The sequence below is a fragment of the Herpailurus yagouaroundi genome, unplaced genomic scaffold (assembly GCF_014898765.1).
Source record: "Herpailurus yagouaroundi ecotype Mexico unplaced genomic scaffold, PumYag 222, whole genome shotgun sequence".
NCBI lineage: Eukaryota > Metazoa > Chordata > Mammalia > Carnivora > Felidae > Herpailurus > Herpailurus yagouaroundi.
In genome coordinates this window covers 13,944,797-13,965,498 of record NW_024412453.1, presented here as the reverse complement: position 1 = coordinate 13,965,498, position 20,702 = coordinate 13,944,797, and the positions used below count along the sequence as shown (strand labels likewise).

At 41.6% G+C, this 20,702-nt stretch overlaps 1 protein-coding gene across 23 annotated transcripts in view; it reads left to right on the top strand.

Moving 5' to 3' along the window:
* Positions 1 to 20,702, top strand: part of RBFOX1 (RNA binding fox-1 homolog 1) — a 2,071,930-nt gene that overhangs the window by 1,463,617 nt on the left and 587,611 nt on the right. For 21 of the 23 annotated variants that reach the window (XM_040458724.1, XM_040458700.1, XM_040458710.1 and 18 more), the window contains one exon: positions 4,992 to 5,033. The exons of the other annotated variants lie outside the window; for them this stretch is intronic. In XM_040458724.1, the coding sequence (XP_040314658.1) occupies positions 4,992 to 5,033 (42 nt within the window). The remainder of the gene's footprint in view (positions 1 to 4,991; positions 5,034 to 20,702) is intronic. 23 annotated transcript variants of the gene reach the window in all.

Here is a 20,702-nt window from a genome sequence, read left to right as displayed (position 1 = left end):
ACTTTGGAAAGTACAGCGAACCATTAAGAAAAAAGTATCATCATCACTCTTTAATCCAATCTCCCATTTTGTTTTAGATTTAGATATGTGGTCTGTTTCAGCTAATTCTTGTATAAATAATGTGAGCTTTAGGTTGCAGTGTTTTATTTATGTATACAGACATTCAGTTAATGTAGCATCGTTTGTTTTGGTGTATATTGCTTTTTGTTGTGTATTTTTCATTTTTGTTGTTTTCAAAATGGTTACTCTAAGGATTACAGTACAGACATACCACACTTCTCTAAGTGAACATGGAATCAATGTCTTACCGCTTCAACTGGAGTGTGGAAACTTTGTGAAAAAAAATTTTTAACGTTTTTATTCACTTTTGAGAGACAGAGCATGATCAGGGGAGGGGCAGAGAGAGGGAGACATAGACTCTGAAGCAGGCTCCAGGCTCTGAGCTGCCAGCACAGAGCCGGACGTGAGGCCGGAACCCATGAACCGTGAGCTCATGACCTGAGCCTAAGTCAGATGCTCAACTGATTAAGCCACCTAGGCGCCCTCTTTAAAAAAAATTTTTTTTACTGTTTTTTTGTGGAATGTAGGAACTTTACTGACATATGTGTCCCTTTACCCTTCTCTCTTTATGTTGGGTTTATGTTAGGTACACTGCAAATCGTGTTAGACAGTTTTCTAACTTTTCTGCTTCTAGTCATTGCACATCTTTGAAAGGACTCAAGAGGAGTAGACTAGTCTATTGTGTTTATATTTACTGTCATGCTTCACTATCCCCTTTGGAACATCTCTATAATGTCCAAATTTTCTTCTGGTATTATATTCCCTCTGTCTGGAGGACCTTCTATAAGCCATTCTTTGAGAGTGGGTCTGTTGCTGATGATTTTTTTTTAATTTCTTTAATATCTCCCCTTCATTTCTAAAGGATATTTTCATTGGAATAAAAATTCTGGATTGCCACTTCTTTTCTTCCAATACTTAAAAAAAAGATCATGTTGTGCCTTCTTTTGGCCTTCCTGGTTTTTGTATGTTTGTTTAAATGAGAAATCCACAGTAATTTGAATTGTTGTTCTCTTACAAATAATGTATCATTTGTTTCTGGCTGTTTTCAAAGTATGTTTTGGTTTTTGTTTTTGCTTTTTTCCCCCCAGTGTTCAGCAATTTGATTATATCTGGAAGTGAATTTCTTTGGGTTTACCTCTTTAGAGTTTGCTGAGCTTAAATTTATAGGCTTGTATCTTTTGCTGAATGTGGGGAATTTTTAGCCATTATTTCTTCAAATAATTTTTCTGCCGTGAACTGTGTATCTTTATTCTAGAACTCAAGTGATATCACTGTTATATCTTTTGGTATTATTCTGTAGGTCCCTAAATTTATTTTTCTTTCTCTGTGGTTGAGATTGGAAGCTTCTTTATTCATATGTACACAAGTTCATGGAGTTTTTTCTGCTATATCTCTATTCTACATTTGAACTCATTCACTAAGTTTTTAATGTGTTTTTTTTTTTAATTTAGGTTATTGTTTTTGCAGTGCTAAATTTTCCATTTGGTTCTTCTTTGTATCTCCTATTTCTCTGCCAACACTGTCTATTTTTTTTCCATTTGTTTATCTGTGTTTTCCCTTACTTGTTGGAACATTTTTTTTCAAAGGGAGGGGGTGCAAGTGAGTGAGGGCAGAGAGAGAGAGAGAGAGAGAGAGAGAGAGAGAGAGAGAGAGAGAGAAGCAGGGTTCACCTGCTTTCACCCATCGCAGAGCTCGTGCTCACCCAGTGTGGGACTCGAACTCACAACTGTGAGACCATGACCTGAACCAAAGTCCGATGCTTAACAACTGAGCCACCCAGGCACCTTGTTGGAACATGTCTATAACAGCTACTTAAAATCTTTATTTGACCATTTCAACATCTGTGTCATCTCAGGGTCGGTGCCTGTGAATGTCGTTTCCCATGTGAGGTTAGATTTTCTGGTTTCTTTGTATACCTAGTAATTTGGGTTATATCCTGAGTATGTTGAATATTAATGTTATAAGATGTGGGGTTTTACCTCAGTCCTGTGGAAATTGTTGATATTCTTGTGTCAGCAGTCAGTCAATTGATCCAGTTGGATTCAGGCTGAAAGTTCTTACCTTCGTTCTGTGGATTTTGCTTCCAGTATCAGTTCTGCTGTCAATAGTCTTTGCTGTAATAGTTGGATCGTGTGTGCACATCCCAGTGGCAAGTCTGGGACCCGAGCAGTGATCTGTCCCGTTCATTTCTCAAAGTCTATGGTATCTGTGTAGGTCATATACCTACACATGTGGCTCAGGCGTGAGTGTGGAGTTCACAAAAGCTCTATATGATGTCATTTCCCCAAACTCTATCCTTCCTTCCAAACTCTTTCCAGGATCCTCAAAGTATTTTTGTTTCCCAGGGCTCCTCTTTCTTGTCCTCCAGCCACAAAGTTGGTGCTTTTTCACCCTGTTCATGTAGTCCTGTGACTCAGCATGCCTTTGTGGCCAAATGGAAGAGGACAGAGAAAAATCAGTGGGATTTTGCCCCACCTTCTGGGACCAGAGCATCTCAGATCATAGAGAAGCTTTGCCTCCCCCAGATTGTTGGACATCTCTATCTGCCTGTATTTTGATGTTTCATTCTGGGTTTTTGGCCGCCTTGCATCCATGCCAGGGGATGCTGGTGAGGAGGAGGGGGCGGAACCCACTGCTTGTTTCTCCTCTTGCCCCCTCCCTCTGTAGTTGTTTGCCTTGCAGAAAGCTCAGATGGTGCTGTATGCATTCTACTCAGACTTAACATCTGCACTGAGTGGGGAACACAGGGTGAGGTGTGCTTATGACATCTTATCCAGACCCAGAACCTCATCACCACCTTCATTTAGTTCATCGCGGGGAGAAAAAACATAAAATACAATTTACCATTTTAGCCACTTTCAGGTATTCAACTTGGAGGCATTAAATGCATCCACAATATTGTGTAACCATCACCACCTAGTTTGAGAGCTTTTTCTTCTCCCCAAGTGGAAACTACAAACCCATGAAGCCATCACTTGTGTCCTTTTGTCCAGCGCCCCTGGCCACTACTAATCTGCTTTCTGTCTGTGGATTTCCCCCACTTCATTTTTTAACAGTTTACAAAGATAAAATTTACATACCATAAAGTCACTTGTTTCTAGTGTATAAACCACTCTGTGTGTGTGTGTGTGTGTGTGTGTGTGTGTGTTCTGTGTATTTATAGAATTGTACCCATTTTTAAAAAGATTTTGGAATATTGCCTCCCAATGTTTCCTCTTTCTTTTATTTTTCTTCCTTCTTTTTAATGATCTATTTTACTGTAAAATTTTTAATAATTTTTTTAATGTTTATTTTTGAGAGAGAGAGAGTGCACACGAGAGTGGGGGAGGGGCAGAGACAGAGGGAGACACAGAATCCAAAGCAGGCTCTGGGCTCTAACTGTCAACACAGAGCCCTATGCAGGACTCGAACTCAGACACTGTGAGATCATGACCTGAGCCAAGTTGGATGCTTAACTGACTGAGTCACCCAGGTGCCCCTTACCGTAAAATTTTAAAACAAAAGGGAGATTGTAACATGTATGTACCTCTGTAGCTGCTTCTCCTAAAAACTAAATAGGGCCTTTCGAGCATTTTCCATTTCCGTTTTTTCACATGGTTCCAAATGCTGCACGATGTGCCATCGTGTGAACGTACTATAATTTATTTTTAATTTAACATTATTGCACATTTTAATACTTGCAGTTTTTTTTTCTTTTCACAAATAATGCTGTAGTTAATTGATATGTAAATAAACATTTGTGTATATCTTTCTTATTGCCTTCGGTGCTATTCTCAGAGGTGATATTTCTGGGTTAAAGGGCATAGCAAAACACCGGTTTATAGATTCTGGGTTCTGGCATATCCCAAAATAAAGATTCTTGTTTTTGTTTTTGTTTTGGAGAAAGTAGAAAGAAACTCTCAGTACAAAATACATAAAATATACATCAAAAGTCGGTTCCTAAACCTTCTTATCCTTTAGTAAAAGTTTCAAAAACTTGCAATATAGTGTCAGAGGCAAGGAGTCAGGGGTTGCTTCATTGGTGAAAAAAAAAAAAATGAGAAATAACCAGAATACATTGTGAATGCAGACCTAGATTTTATTCCAGCCTCGCTATCTAAGCGGAAGGTAGAGTCAGCCAGTCCCCACAGAGGTAGAGTGGCCATATGTCAGGGTTTGCCTTCTCACTCCCACTTCACATCTGCTGTCGCTGGCATTGTCATTAATGTCACCCCACCCTCTCCTTTCACTCACATGCATTTTTCCCCTTTGGACAATGCATTATGTGGTCACTCTGAAGAAGCATCCTTGATTTTCAGAAGCACATTTTGCTAGGGCAAGGATGATCAATGCCTGGCAGATGTATCATGAATCTCTCCTCTTTGGGCTTATGGTGGGCATCACAAATTCATCAGTTTCTTTCTCTGATACAAGAATTGTCCTCAGAACTCCCCCAACACAGTTATATGGGGCCTTAGCTACCATCTGATTAATACTGGACCATAAAATGGATCCCATTTGCCAAGGCATGTAGGTGATGCTCCTGGTCCTTGTCGTGGGAGGACACATCGTGTGATGGCCGGTGCCTGTCCCCAACTGTCTCGGGGGGGCCTTCAGTGAAGAATATGCCTGTACCATTAGGGCATGAGGGATTTTCACACCACAGGAACCTTCATCCGGGGGAGATTTTGCTTCCCTCACCCTCTATGGGATCTCTGTCCTCCTTCCTCTTGAAGACTCTGGCTCATCCTAGCTGTATTTCTGGATCACACGATTGAAAATCCAAGTGAAACTCAGGCTATTTAGACTTAAAGAAAAAAATTAAATACATAATTAATTAATCCTGGGTCTCCTTTGAACCGAGTGATTAGAAGCAACTTTCCATTTTCTTTCATGTTGTTTTGGTGCAGAACCTGCTGATTTTTTCCCCTCTTTTTTTTTTTCCTTTGTAGGCTTCAAGACAACAGATGAATTGTGAAAGAGAGCAACTAAGGGTAGGTGCACCTGCCTGTAAAATACTTCCTGGTTCTTGTTTCTGTATGATAAGCAAAAATTTCCTGTCTCTCCCAAGACACAGGGTTCTAAATAGCGGGCTTCATCTTAAGACTGGTAGAGTTGAAAATATTTATCCCAGCTAATTTAGTATTGATTGAGCTGGTAAATACAGTATATCTTCTTTTGAAGTGCCATTATAGTAGATATGGATTTTTTGATTTAGATTCAGCAATAAATACTTCTCTTCTGGAATTTGTTTGACATCATTGTACTCTTTTTATGTACAACACGAGGTCTAAGTAATAACAAAGGTCAAAAGGATGTCTTGCTGCTTTCTTAATGTGAATACCAGGCTGTTTGCTGAGTGGCTAAAATGCTCTCTTGCTGTTAACTGGGGGTGGGTGAGTCACTAATATGTCAAGGGCATTTTCCAGGAGAATTCAAGTCCTCTGTAGACCTTTTAGTTTTAGTGGCATATGTGTATATTGAAGAAGGAGACAGAATTTTAAACCTCATATGCTATTCACCTTCTTAAAAATGAAACTCTCAGTGCTCAAGTGTGTTACGCATCAACACGGGGAGAATGATTCGCTTATACACTTAGCTTGGTGGCATTGTCTTGTTCTCATGGTATCATGGTTGATATCCTTTTTGGCATGGATGTGGTATTTTAAGAAATATCAGGATTGTCTCCACTCCTCCCGTTTGTATTTTTTTTTTTAATGTATTCATGTTTTGGATGGATGACTTTGAAGTCGTAAGTGGCCTAGTTTTAATGTCACTGACGGAAGTTGGCAACTTTTACTGGACAGTGCGCCTTATAATTGTGTTTCTGTGTTATTATAAAAACTAGAGGAATCCGCTGCTTTCAAAATCCTAACTGTGAGGTTTTGGGGGTTGGGGGACCATTGTGCTCAAAGGGATCTAATGCCTCAGAATAATTCATTAAACTGGTCCAATGCCATTTATACACTGCCTTGTAACTTTTCAGAGCATTTACTTAATGCTGGTCTTGGATGACACTGATTTGTAGAGTTATTTTCATTTTGCAATTGCTGTTGGCATCAGGTCTGTTGCATCCTCTCTAAGACAGAATCTGGTCGTATGGAACCGAGAAAGTGGGTTGTGGATGTCTTCTTCTTTTATGCATATTTATTTTATGTGGTATACCGGCACGGCCCTGTCCGTTAACCTCTCATCTACACCCATTTCACTCCTGAGTACCTGCGCCTACATTAGCCACCGTCCTTCGTAAAATACCCTTCAAGATGTCTTAAGCTTTCCTGAGCTTTGTTATGGCTTCTCCCTGCAGTCTGAATTACTGGTTCATCCTGGTAAATAATGTATTGCAACTTCAGATTTCTCTTCCTGTTTGGATGAGGACGATGGCCAGAACTAGGTCAGAGCTAGATAAGAGGAATGTGTGCTTTTGTCTCTGGGATCCCTGATAAATTCCTCAGAATTAAGATAATACTGAATCCTCTATTGCAAATGAGACTCGCCTGGCAAATTAAGGGCTGCAGGGGGTAATGAAGTGCTTGTGTGCAGTTTGAGGGATTTATTATTTTGCCTTGATGAGGACATTGTCAACAGGGGTGTGGTTTAGGAACAAGAATGGAGCCCACTACGCTCTGTTAAATAAATTCAAGCAGTGGTTTGATATAATGGGTCATATGGTTTAGTCCCAGTGTGGCTCCAATAGCCATTATAAAATTATCTCTACTATCGCGAATCGGTGCTTTGTTCTTTGTTGCTATTGTAGTTTTTATTTTTATATTTTTAACTAATTTATGTTTTGAATCAATAGAAAACACATTTAAATCGATGGAATACACACTTATGTGGTTCAAAATTTTAATGATCCCAAAGGGAATGCTTTTATTTAAAAAAATTTTTTTTTATGTTTATTTATTTTTGAGAGAGAGGGAGAGACAGAACGTGAGCAGGGCAGGGGCAGAGAAAGAGGGAGACACAGAATCTGACGGACGCTCCAGGCTCTGAGCTGTCAGCACAGAGCCAGATGCGGGGTTCTAACCCACAAACTGCGAGATCATGACCTGAGCCGAAGTTGGATGCTCAGCCGACTGAGCCGCCCAGGAGCCCCTCTTTTTATTTTTTTAATTTCTTTTATGTTTATTAATTTTTGAGAGAGAGGGAGAGAGAGAGCATGAACAGGGCAGGGGCAGCGAGAGAGGGAGCCAAAGGGAATGCTTTTAAGTCTAGCTCTTTCCTGGGAGACTCCCAGCATTACTTTGGCTGTCTGGCCTTTGACATCGATAGATATTTACTGTCTCCTCCTTTCCTGTTCTCTCATTTTTTCCCCTTCCTTCTTCCCTGCCGCCTTTTCTTCTTGTCTTATGTGTGTACTCAACCCCTCTATTACCTGAAAAGAGAACTGTCTTGATTAAAGTGATTGCTTTTTTTAATTCATTTTTGTAGAGTCCCTAAAAGAAATGTGGTTCTGTTTTCAAATGCTAATATTACTTGACCATCTCAGTGAATGCATTTTCCTTTCCGTTTTTTTTTGTTGTTGTTGTTGTTGTTGTTAGAAAGAGGGCCAGTGGGAGAAAATTAAGTATCTGTTTAGTTACCATCATCACTGAAGAGTGCCTGCCAGCCACACTTTAAAAATATATATTTTAAATATAGCAAGCAAGCTGCAGGTTTGCCATACAAGATGACTGGACGGACCATGGGCATGTTGTCAAGTTCATATTTCTTCGTTAGTTCATTCTGTTATGTTCAGAATTCAGGGATACAAGTGGGTAGTTGTGAAATGCATCCCTTTTTCTTGGCCTCCTGGAAATAGCAGATAATGCAGAAAGATACAGGTGCTCCTTCTGTTTTGTGCATGTGAACACTGTGTAGGGATCGGCATATCCCAGACCTGCTTTTCTGCTCTCCTTTTGGTTCCTTACAGATTCCAAATTAATTTTTCTTCAAAAATAGACTCTGAGCTGCATATTCTATGATATATTATAAGTCCAAACCAAAATTCTCTGATGTAATTAATTCTCTGATTGATTTTTTAAAAAGTTGGAGAAAGTCAAACTTCTTCTTTTTCCTAACCGAAGGACTTCTCAGAGCCTTTATGCAAAAATGAAGTACACAGAGGTGGATATAATATGCAACGTTTTGTAAAATCATCTCACCACAGAACAATTTTTGGCTCAAGAATACACTCTGGGAAATGCTTTTGAAAATTATATAAATTTTTAAATTTTTTTAATATTTTCCCAGTTAGGATGTTAGAGTCTGCCAATACAGAAAGGCTATGCATTATTTAAAGATAAAAACATTTTATCACCTCCTGGTGTCGGGGCTGACTCAGTGGACTTTCGGTGTTACCACAGTGGTTGGGAATCTCTGTGCTTGTCTTGGCCTTTCTTGCCTTCTTCCAAGATGAGGTCAAGCATCTCTTCCTTACGTGACATTCTCATCAGAGAGGAAGGAGAAGAGGAGGGTTTTCCTCATAGCTCTTGACTTTGATTGGAGGGAAGCCTTTTCTGTAGACGTTCTCTTTTACCACGTTAGCGAACTCTATGCCAATCACTCCCACTGTCCTGGGATCTCAGTGATTGGCCAGAGCAGCCAGGAGTCATCCCAGGGGACAGGCCCCTTGTCACCTGATGGTAAACAGGAGTTGTAGGTATCTTTGATGGAATCACCCAATAGAGTCCACCACAAAAGGAATCCATGTGGGCCCTCTCTGTCCCTCATGGTCTTGGTTTCCTGTAGGCTCCTTTCAGTGCTCCGTTCATCCCACACGTGGCCCTGGGAGCTACATCTAAAGCAACAGCAAGTGCCTGAACTCTGGCTTGTGGAATTTCACAGATGCTTTCTCTGCCAACTTCTCACAGATCACATCGCCCCATTCTACCTTTTCTACCCAGCTTGGCTCTCTCTTTGTATTTTGCCTTATGTTCTTTGGAACAGGGCCTGGATGCAGTCTTTATTCATTTCCCCTCAGTGTCAGGTAACTGACAGCACCCAGGCACCCAGGTCAGCCCCAGAGATACTGTCCATGAGCTTTCTAGCACCTGTCCTTCCCGAGAGAAGGACATCATCCAGTTACTCCTGACCTATGATCTGCCCTTCTCGGAAGGCTGTTGGACTACTCCTGTTCCCAGTGAACAAACCACGGAATAGTAAACCTGTTTATTACTCCATCCTGAGTTTTGAATGAGCCTTCCTCTGAGCTTACATTTCATATTGTCAATGGGTTCTGTTGGGGAGCCTTCCCAAGGGGTCACCATGATGAGATCTGTACATTAAGTGCCCCTGACACTATGGGCTGTATTTACCAGCTTGTCTCAGCATCACTGGTGGTTGATGACAACAAGTCGGGTAGCGATAATTGTGCAGTTACCATAACCCAACCATCAACATTTACCTTTCTGGCATCTGGAATGACAAATGGACAAATAAACAACTATGAGAGAAATTATATGACCTCATTGTCCTTTGTCTCCCTCAGTGATCTACCAGTTAGAAAAATGGTGTGGTCATAGGGTAGGGGATCAAATGACCATATTTATTAGCATTCATATAAAATATTTGGTTACAAAGGGACCTTTTGTGCTGAGTGTATCAGATGTTGGTCAGGGGACTGTAAACATATTTGGTCAGAACACTACTAAGCAGGCAAGGGGTTGGCTCCTAGGGGGAATCATTATCTGTTCATGGACCAAAATCTTTATCAGCAATATGGCAAACGGATACCACGGGAGTCAGTATGAGGAGTGGTTGGGGGTGGTTAGGAGCTCTAGTTATAGACTTATGTTCATATCTCAGTTCTAAGTGTGCCCTGCTTCCTCAAAGCTTCAGTTTCCCTGGGTATAAGATAGGGATACTTTCTCACTGGATTATTGATTGGATGAAATTACTTACGAAAAGCACTTCAAAAAATGTACGCCTCATAATCAGCAATATTAGGTTGTTAATATAGTATTATTGCCAATGATTCCCTCATGCCTCTTCCTGCTAGGAATACCAGACCAGCGAATACAGATATTTGGGGGTATCTATTCCCACTCAACTCCCAACATTAAACAACAACTTGAAGGACAGATTTCATAGTTATGGCATGGTAGTATATTTAGAAGAAAACTGCCTCTCACTCAGCTAAGAAACAGTAAGACTGATTCAGGCTAGCCTAAGCAGAAAAGGCGTACAAGCAGGCCTCCCAAGGAGCTTAGAATCAGAGAGCTATGAGAACTCAGGCAGTTCTTCCTCTTCCCTCATCTTCAGTGCTCCTTGTGAGTTCACTCTGGAATTTTCTTTTGGTAAAGGATCTCTTTACCTTTTTTAAGCATGTGGCACCGTTCAGCCCCTAAGGTTTATGCCATATCAGATCCTGCAGGTATGGGTACTGTTAATGGCTCCCGATTACAGATTCCTGGAGAAAGCCTCTGATTGGCTCACTCCTGCTCATTTCACTCTGGTCCGACCAGCGGTGTCCAGGGAAGCAGGATAAATAAATCTCAGTTACCCAGGGCCAACTGCTGAGGAGGACTTGATCATCAGGGAGAGAGTCGTAGCCAGTTGAGTAAATATCCCCAAGGATGTGTACCATACCCTCCAAACTGGGAGATGAGAGCCAGGCAGAGGATCCCAGGAAGTAGATTTGCTACCACCCCCCCCCCCCCCACCCATGTCTAGCTCAGCTTTTTGCAAAGTGTAAGACACCCGCCCTGTGTGGGACTCACCTTTTCAGGTGGTAAACATCTAGCCAAATCACTTTCCAAGTAATTCCCTTTTCAATTCTCTCTCAGTCCTTTTTATGTCAATGAGAAACTCTCAGTTTAAACTGCAGTATCTTTAACAAGTATCTCAGTCATCCTGAGCCCTGTTTTTAACAAAAAGGGAGTGTGCCTCAGGCTGGGAGCCTGCAGCAGCCGAAGCATCTATCTAGACTTTGAAAACATTGTTTGCAAAATACAGTAGTTAAGAACTAGGGGCCTGGAGCTAGGCCCTACTGAGATGAAAATCTAGACTGCAATTTACTTGTGCAGGTTACTGAAATCCTGTGGACCTCCAATGCCTCCTTAGTAAAATGGACATAATTGCACATATTTCTTAAGTTGGATGTCTCTGCATATGTGTGCCCACACAAATATGAAAATAATGAATGCATATGAGTTTGTTAGAACACTGTCTAGTATAGAAGAGGGTCTTAATAACTGTTAGATATGAATGGGATTATTTTCTTCCCATTAACTCTTATTACCACTGATATTGGTTTTCCAATTACAGAGGCAACACAAAGTTTCCTTGGCAAATACATTGATTTAGGTTAAAAACGAGTGGCTTGAAAGACAAATATTAACTACATAATGTTACAGAGTGCCTGCAGTTATGACAAAAATTGTGACGTTGGAACGCAAATGACCGAAGTTTCAGAAAACGCTGAAATTACGGCGCCAGCTTTGTGAAAGATGGTGTCGAGCAGATCGGCATTATCAATATTTAATTCTCCAGTTAGAAGCAAGTTTCTCATTTCTGCTAGATACAAGAGTGATGTGGATTACAGAATGCAAATTGCTAATGATCATCTTGGCTTAAACCCATTGCCTTCATCTGGACATCCAATAGTGAAACTTCAGGTTGCCTTGGAAGCCAGCTATCACAATCAGAGACACATCTCCCCTTCCTCTCCCTGCCCCCCCACCCCACCCCCTGGTAAAGCCCGACCCTTCCTCAGGGGCTGTCAGGGCAAGAGGAAAGGGAATGGAAGCCCCCCACTACTTGACGAAACATTGCAGCTTTCATGATATTTGGACTATAGTTTTAGGGTGGCTCACTGTAGGAGAGCCTGCTCCCATTCAGTCGTTTATTCGAGAAGTATTTTTTGAGCGGGAACTATATGCCAATCCCAGTGCTAGGTAGTGGAGATAGAACGGTATACCAAAGTCTGCACATACCTTACAGGCTAGCAGAGAAAACAGGAATTTGTCAAATAACCGTGACAAAATTGTACCTGTGAAATTGACAGACACCTGAAATGAGAGATGTTATAGAAAAGAACATCAATGGAAGAAGCTTACCTGATTGACATCCATTTATCAAACTTACCAAATTAACACTTTCAGTCCAGTCCCTTTATTTATTTTTTTTTAAATTTTTTTTTCAACATTTATTTATTTTTGGGACAGAGAGAGACAGAGCATGAACGGGGGAGGGGCAGAGAGAGAGGGAGACACAGAATCTGAAATAGGCTCCAGGCTCTGAGCCATCAGCCCAGAGCCTGACGCGGGGCTCAAACTCACGGACCGCGAGATCGTGACCTGGCTGAAGCCGGACGCTTAACCGACTGTGCCACCCAGGCGCCCCAGTCCAGTCCCTTTATAAAACATACTGTTGCCTGCCCATGGCCCCCTGCAAAGTAGCTGTTTTGTACAGTCTTACCTTTCTCTCTGCTCAGTGAGGTGTCTGCTTGCCAAGAGTCAGTTGTGTTTATTCCCAGACCTGCTTCTGCCAGCTGCACTTGTTATTGTAATTACATTATTTAGTGGAATATTGTGTAAACTGATGAAAAATGAGTGCAGTAAGAAAAAGAGCTGTTTCTGTGAAAACTAAGTTAATGCTTTGGAAACACTGTATGAGAGCAAGCCTCAACAATTATTCTGATGAGCTGTGAGAGGACTGTGAAACGTTAGTGGAAAAAAGAACCCTCAGAAATCTGGACAGATTCTGCAGTCAGAGCCTTTCTAATGTGTCTTAAAATGTTTACCACACTTTAAACAAAACCAGAACTGATCGTACAGATCAGAATTTCCCTATAAAGGGCCAGATAATGACCACTTTAGGCTTCATGGGCCATATGGTCGCCATTGCAACCATTTAACACTTGCCATTACAGCACTAAGGCAGCCACAAACGAAATGAATGATTAAGGCTGTGTTCCAATAAAACTTTATTTATAAGAACAAGGGGTGGGCCAGATTTGGCCCCTTGTCCATATTCTGCCGACCCTTCCTAGAGTTGGAAGTGTGGGATGAGGTCTTCTATGGGAAGGATGATGAGGAATTTCAGTCAACAGAGAAACCACTCTAAGATGACACCCTGGACCCACATCAAAGATCAACAGATTAATGCACATTAATATAGTTTTAATTAAATAAAATCTTTAAGAAAGTTCTGTATCACTCTAAATTTTTTTAATGTTTATTCAATTTTTGAGAGAGAGAGAGAGAGAGAGAGAGAGACAGAGCGTGAACAGGGGAGGGGCAGAGAGAGAGGGAGACACAGAATCTGAAGCAGCTCCAGGCGGTGACCTGTAAGCACAGAGCCCAACACGGGACTCGAACTCACAAACCTTGAGATCATGACCTGGCCAAAGAAGGACGCTTAACCGACTAAGCCACCCAGTCACACCAAGAAGGCTCTGTATCACTTTAAAAGTGACTTCTTGCTTTAACAGGCTTCCACCGAACTACCTGCTTCCATCCCAAATGAGATGAATTCTAAAACATGGGTAGCTGACACAGCGCTTGAAACGTTAAGTAAAAATTAGGCTGATTTTTTATGTGCCAACCCTGATGTCTCAGAGTCCCCTCAGTCTGGAATGGAAGAACAAATTTATCCTTTTTCCCAGGATCCCTCAACAAGTAATTTCTGGAATTCTCCAACGAGGGGTGACCTTTTCCACATGTACATCCTGGCACTTATACTCTGCACAGAGTTCATCTGCTGCTTCAGAATACTCTCTTTTCTGAAGAAATGTCTAGTAACTTGCTTGTCTGGATTGTTTTGTCTTCAGAACGAGTTCTCTGGAAGTATGAACATGGCTCTCCATATTAACATTCCAAATACTCAGCTAATGTCAGACTTCAGCAATTAGCAAACCTTTGCTGAATGCTCCGGAGGTAATCAAGGTCCAGTGTGCATGGGGACCTGGAGAGAGGACCCTCAGGGTACAGGCCTTAGATCCCCACCATCACTGTCCCCATCCCAGTTCTTTGCAGGTTCCACACGTATGTTCATGTGTGTGCACAGATGTGAAAAATAACTTATCATTGCTTGCTTTCATCTTATGGAGGTAATGGTCTCACTTAGTGATTTTGCCCAGCCAAAGGGATTTTATCCCAAAGTAAGCAGCTCCCTACTTGTAGAAAGTGCAGAAACTCAGATCACCAGAAAAATCACCAGTGGCAGCTTCCCTACTAAATGAAGAAATTCGTAACTATATAACGGTTTTTAAAAACAGCATTGTCAGGGTGCCTGGGTGGCTCATTCGGTTAAGCATCCAACTTTGGCTTGGGTCATGATCTCAGAGCTTGTGGGTTCAAGCCCTACGTCGGGCTCTGTGCTGACACCAGAGCCTGGAGTCTGCTTCAGAGTCTGTGTCTCCCTCTCTCTTTGCCCCTCCCCCACTCGCGCTTGCTCTCTCTCAAAAATAAATAAACATTAAAAAAATTGAAAAAAAAAAAAAGAGAATATCGTCTTCACAAGACCTTGTAGTCTACACACTTCCTTACAGATCTCCTGTGCTCCCCAGTATTTCCAAGGCCAAAATTTGATGCACATAAAAGGGAATGAATCAGAAAGTCAGCCAACTGGTTACCAGTTTTGATTTCCACAACTTCGTTGTGAGACACAGTTAAACAAGGAAGTGAGCAGGTGGCCACCTCCCCATGTCTTTGATGCGGATTCCTATAACCCACATGCACGTTAAATATCTTCCCTCCTTTGAGTCTCCCCAGGCATTTCAGCACGTTCTTTCGGGAAGTTCCAGAGTTATCACATTTAGGACACTTGGTCTAATATTCATTCTCCCTTTCCCTTACTGTAATTTTAGCCCATTATCCCTCATTATCAGGGCAAATCTGCCCCATTTCCAGGGCAAACCTGCCCCATTTCCTGTGTCATCATTAAATCAGTATCAAACAGCTTTAAGCAAAATTGCTAATAATGCTGACATTTCAATTTGTCATAGCCGCCTCTCATTCCTATGACTTATGCCTCAGCAAAGACTTGCCTTGTTGTTCTGCTCTTCTGAGATCTAAATATCATTCCAGGAAAAATAAAATCAACTTGGTAGGGAGGGGGAATGGGCCAAGAAACAGATAAAAAAGTCCTCTGTAGTTTCTTCTACTTGGGGGCAGAAGGAGGCCAGTTTTATTAAGACAGCAAGTCCTACCCCTACTTTCTACACGGCCTGGGAGAACCAATACCTAGGCTCTGCCAGTGTGTTGGTAAATAGTGGGTGTAGTGGGCACATGCTTGCTTGTTGTCACAGCCTGCAAACCTTCCTCCCCTGAGGGGGCCAGTGCTCCATTGTCCTTTGGGGGTTAATTTTCTTTGCTCATCTGCTCAGTCTTGGAGGGACAACAAATCAAGCCAAGGGCTATGGATATGGCCAAGGTAGGCCAATTGGATTCTCTCTCCTGAGACATTGATGCTATCTTTGTCTGTGAGGGCTGGGCAAGGACCCTTTTCTGGGTCACAGCTTCTTGGTTGTGTCCTCACATGGTGGAATGGATGAGGGGGCTCCACCCTCATGACCTAATCATCCCCAAAGTCCCCACCTCCTGATAGCATTGCAGTAAGCTTTAGGATTTCACTATATGGATTTGGGGGCGGGGCCACAAACCTTTAAACAGTAGCAGATGCTAAGTGGATGGATCCACAATAGGGAAACAAATGAAATAGAAAGCTAGAGTTGATTCCTTTCAATGGTGATGTCTTGGTAAAACTGGGTGAGGAAGTAGTCCCTAGGGGTACCCCACTGATTCACCCTGATTCACTTTTTTTTTTTTTTTAATCATTTAAGCCTGGTTACCCATCCCTCTCTTGGGTCATCTCATATCCTTTTAGTAATCTCTTTTTCTGCTGATGTTAGTCAGAACCCATTCCTTTTGCCTGTGATCAAAGAATCCTTACTGATACATCAGGGAAATACATTAAACTTGGGAGAACTGCAGAGCCAGGCGTTTGGTTAACGGTTTGCTAAAAGCCAACTCTGGTATCATTTCCCACAATGCTTCCCTGATGCCTCTGTGGATTGGCACCACCATTTTAGTATTGGCAGAGCAAGGCAAGAAAACTATAGGTTTATGCCACACACAGGGCTACACGTTTTACAAACATCTGCTCATTTCCTTAAGTCATCATGAGCCTGGGAAGCGGGGGGAAAGAGGTTTATGTTTCAGGGTAATCGGAACCCTTTCCTTCTCTGCACAAATAAGATGCTCTCCTTTCAGGCACAAGGAGTCACCCAGATCCCTGCAGGTATAGGAGGGTCAAAATGAGATCATCAAGTATCACTTAGTTAATGCCTCTCGGGGGACCCTCCAAATGCCCCCTTGAGTCTTTATAAAAAATACCATTTCCTCACACCTAGCTGGTAAAACATTTTGGTGTCCTAGCCTCACCCTAGAGATACCGAATTGTCATGTTTTTATGGGTTGAATTGTGTCTCCCAAAATATATACATTGAAGTCCTAACTCCCAGAACCTCATAATGTAATAGTATTTGGAAATAGGGCCTTTAAAGACATAATTAAGGTAAAATGAAGTCTTATGGGAGGGCCATAATCCAATATGACTGATGTTTTTATAAGAAGAGGAGATCAGGACACAGACCTGCACAGAGGAAAGACCACGTGAAGACACAGGAAGACGGCCATCTTCAAGTCAAGACAGGATGCCTCAGAAGAAACCAACCCTGCCAACACTTTCATCTCAGACTTGCAACCTCCAGAATTGTGAGAAAATAAATTTCTGTTGCTTAAGAAACACACAGAGAATCTGTACCAGGCATGGCGAAGGTGGAGTCAGCATGCTGACTCTCAGGCTTCTGTGTCTTGTGACGCTGACCCTATCAACTGATCAAGGGCTCCTTTCCACCAAACTCAGAAGGTGACCTTATAAACTTAATTTAAACAGCATTTCTAGTAGCCAAAATGTGTAGATCAAAGCTGGTACTCATGTTGAAATCTATTCATATGAGTTTTCTCTTGCTGTCCTACATAAATTACCAGAAAAGTAGTAGTTTACACAACACAAATGTATTATTCTGTACTTCTTTAGGTTGGAATTCCAACACGGGTCTCATTGGGCTAAAATCAGGGTGCCAGCTGGGCTGTGTTCTTCTGGAGGCCCTAAGGGAGAATTTATTTCCTTGCTTTTTCTGATTATCAGTAGAATTCAATCCTCTGTTGTTGTAGAAATGAGGTCTTCATTTCCATGCTGGCTGTGAACTGAAGTTCATTTCTAGCTTCTAGAGGCCTCCATGTTCCTTAGCTCATGGCCCTCTTCATCCATCTTCAAAGACAGCTAGGGCAGAGTAAGTTCCTCTCATGGGTTCAATCTCTCCTGCCTCTTCTTGTATTGCATCTTTCTGACTGACCCCTCTTATGCTTTTAAAGGTTCATGTGATTACATGGGGTCCCTCCAGATAATCCAGGATAATCCCCCTATTTTAAGGACCATAATCTTAATTCCATCTGCAAAATCCCATTTGCCATGTAACATAGCATCCTTAGGTCTAACACCAGTGGGAAATGATCACAGGTCCCAAAGTCTGTCACATTATTTGTATACCATCCCTACTTAAAGTGGACTGATTCTATTGGCCTTTCACATACTATATACATTGACTGTGTGATCCGGGATTAGCCATCTCCGTTTTCATGCAGAATCTTGAAAGTGAGAGGCTAGAGCGTCTAGAACCACCACCTGAGGCAGCCCAGGATAGCCAGTGGCACAGGACCCACCTATGTCTGCCTTTTGAACTTCTTCCACACTTCCTATTGGCATTTGGTGTTTCCCATTTAAGTCCAGCCGTGTCAGATGAAGTATTGTGGGAGTGTCTGTCTTTAGCAGCATTGACTCTTGGATATTGTTTTATTATTTACTTGTTCTGTTGATTTGTACTCACAAAGTGTATAAACCACGTAATGAAAATGTAAAAAGTTATGTAAACAACAGTCATTTATATATACATTACCAAAGTGTGGAATAAAACACTTGAATGAGTGAATTAATGATTCTAAAGACTCCTAGGAATGCCTGTCACAGATGCTTTCAGAGCACTGACCTTTCTTTTCATCACTCACCTCTCTGTGCCAAAGATGGCTTACTGAAAACACTCATGAACCTCATCTTAGGGGCTGTTTTTCTGGCTACAGATGCAGTGCACTCGTTTATAAGGCAACCCAGACACTTGGAAGGAGCTCTCATCCTAGGGTGGGCAGGGAGTTGATGGATCAGTGCCCCAGCTTCCTCACCCTTAGGATAGGGCAGTTCTGAGATGTGTTCTACATCATTGCTAGAGTTTCACCGAGGGATTATGTTCCAGGTTCTCATATAGGTCACTTACGTGTTTACATGCCATTATTGGTTTTCTTACATTCCACATCTCCCTTTACTATTCCTCTACTGCTGTTTCCTTAGAGCGTCTCCCAAACATACTATTTGCACTTGAATTTTGCCCCATTTGGTAGATCCATACTGAACTAGTACCATCACCATACTGAGAGACACTGTAGCTTAACGATTCCATCAAGCAAGGTTTTCTGAGTAGTAGATTTTTCCATCACACTGTCCTTTATGTGTTCATTCTTTTGCCCTTCCCCCTCTTTTCCTCCTCTTATTTATAATACATCACTGCTATTCTTGAGGGAAGTCTTGGATTATTGAATAGATTCCGAAAGCAGCTGCCGCTTGGTCTTTCACTCATATTGCATTTCCCAACAGTTGGGAAACTTGTGTTGAGCTGACAGGGTAATTGGGGCACTTGGTTTTGACAGGACAATGTCCTGCTCATGCGTGAGGAAACCAGTGCATTTGCTGCTGCAGTGTACACGTTTATATTTGCTCCAATGTGATTTCTAATTTACAGGTTGCTTTTAAGACTATAGAAACCTTCCTGGATAGAAAGCATGGAGTCAGGATTTCTGAAAGGTTGTCTGCCTAAATGCAGCATATGTATGCACAGATATGCATACTCATGGAGTATTCTGCTGATAACTTAAGAGATTTAAATATTTTTGGCAATTTTTATAGAGTTCTTTTCAATGGTTGTATCCTCTTGATCTGGATTGCATATATGGTTTGACATATTTAAGCCAAAGGCATGTTTTTATAGATGTCTGAATTAAACATAGAATGTTTTTCAAGAGAGCTGAGTTAACGTTTAAGTGGTTTTGATTAACCTGGTTTTCTTTATTTGCTCCTAAATATTCTAACGCAGAGCCATCTCCCTTTGCATAAAATGATTTGGGAGCACAGACCTAGGAAACATAATTTTCTAAATAGTGAGGAGCATCATGCCCAGAATATTTCCCCAAAGATGCCTCAAACTGAAGATTTGAGATGTAGCCATTCCGCAACCCCCTCCCCCCCCCCCACTCAGGTGGTGCATACTAGGAAATTGGAACCTAACTATACAGACGTCCAATTGATTAAGGTTGACAAAACACAGAGCCAGCAAGACTGCGGTTGGTGGAGGTGGAGGTTGGGGTGGTATCATGAACCAGTGAGCAGGACTTGGCTTGGAATTTGGAAAATCCTTAGTGCATGCAGTTTTCCCAGAGTGGCATAGTGTCAATTTTTCCTCTGGCAGCATTTCCCATTAAGGGAAATAAACTCTTGATAAACAGGATGGCCCTTCATGAGCACATCTTTCCCCCAAGAGTGAAAAATGTGAATCCCTCTGGCTTAATACATCATAGGCTCTTCAGAACCGACGCTAAACCTTCCATCCAGAGAAGTGTTCATTCTTTGGCACCATAGATTAATTGTGTTATTCTAAAACCTTGTATTGATCATGTACTATATGCCAGGAAAGTAGATACCTTACCCCTAAGGCAAAATAAGTATAGATATCTTGCCTTAAAGGATATTTGACTTTAAGGGCTATGCACTCTGCTAGAAGTTATAAAATATAGACCTAAGTAATGATAATGCAGAGCAGAAGACAATGCCTTTTGGTAGGTACGAAATGAAATGAGGGCTCAGTTCTTCCTGGCTACAGGGTCTGGGACAGGTCTCTTCAAGATGTTTTTTCCCCTCTCCTTTGAAATCTTGTTTGAGGTCTCTAGGTCTTAATACTCAAAAGGCTATTGTATTTCAATTTAAATATTACTTAAGCATCTTAAACTCAATATACCTAAATTCACACTCATCATCTCTCCCCTCCACACATACCCACTAATCTGGTCTTCCTTGCTTCTTTTATGTCTTTGTAACAGCTCCCAATTCATTTGCTGAGGCCCGAAACCAGAGTGTCACCTGTGACTCCTGTATTTTCTTCACCTCCAGATTTGAGATCCGTAGTCTCTCTAATTTGTCAATTCCTCTTCAGATCTACTCTCACATACATAGTTGAGGCCACCATGATCTCTTGTTGTGATTATCCTGAAAACCTTCCAACAGTTTTACTTGTTTTCCAATTCTTGTCCCATTTTAGGGTGAACACACATTCTGGGTTGCTCAACTGTTGTCCTGGCGTAATTATGAATAGTACTTGCGTCCTTCCCAATAAAGACTGCTTTGGACAATAAATTAGGATTACTCAACATTCCATTTGCTCTTCTGGGCCAGAATGACCTTTCAAAGTATAATTAGCATCACTCATACTTTTTATTTTGTCACCATGCTTGTCACCTTCATTACACTTACCCACAACCTATGATTATTTACTTGTTTACTTGTTTATGGTC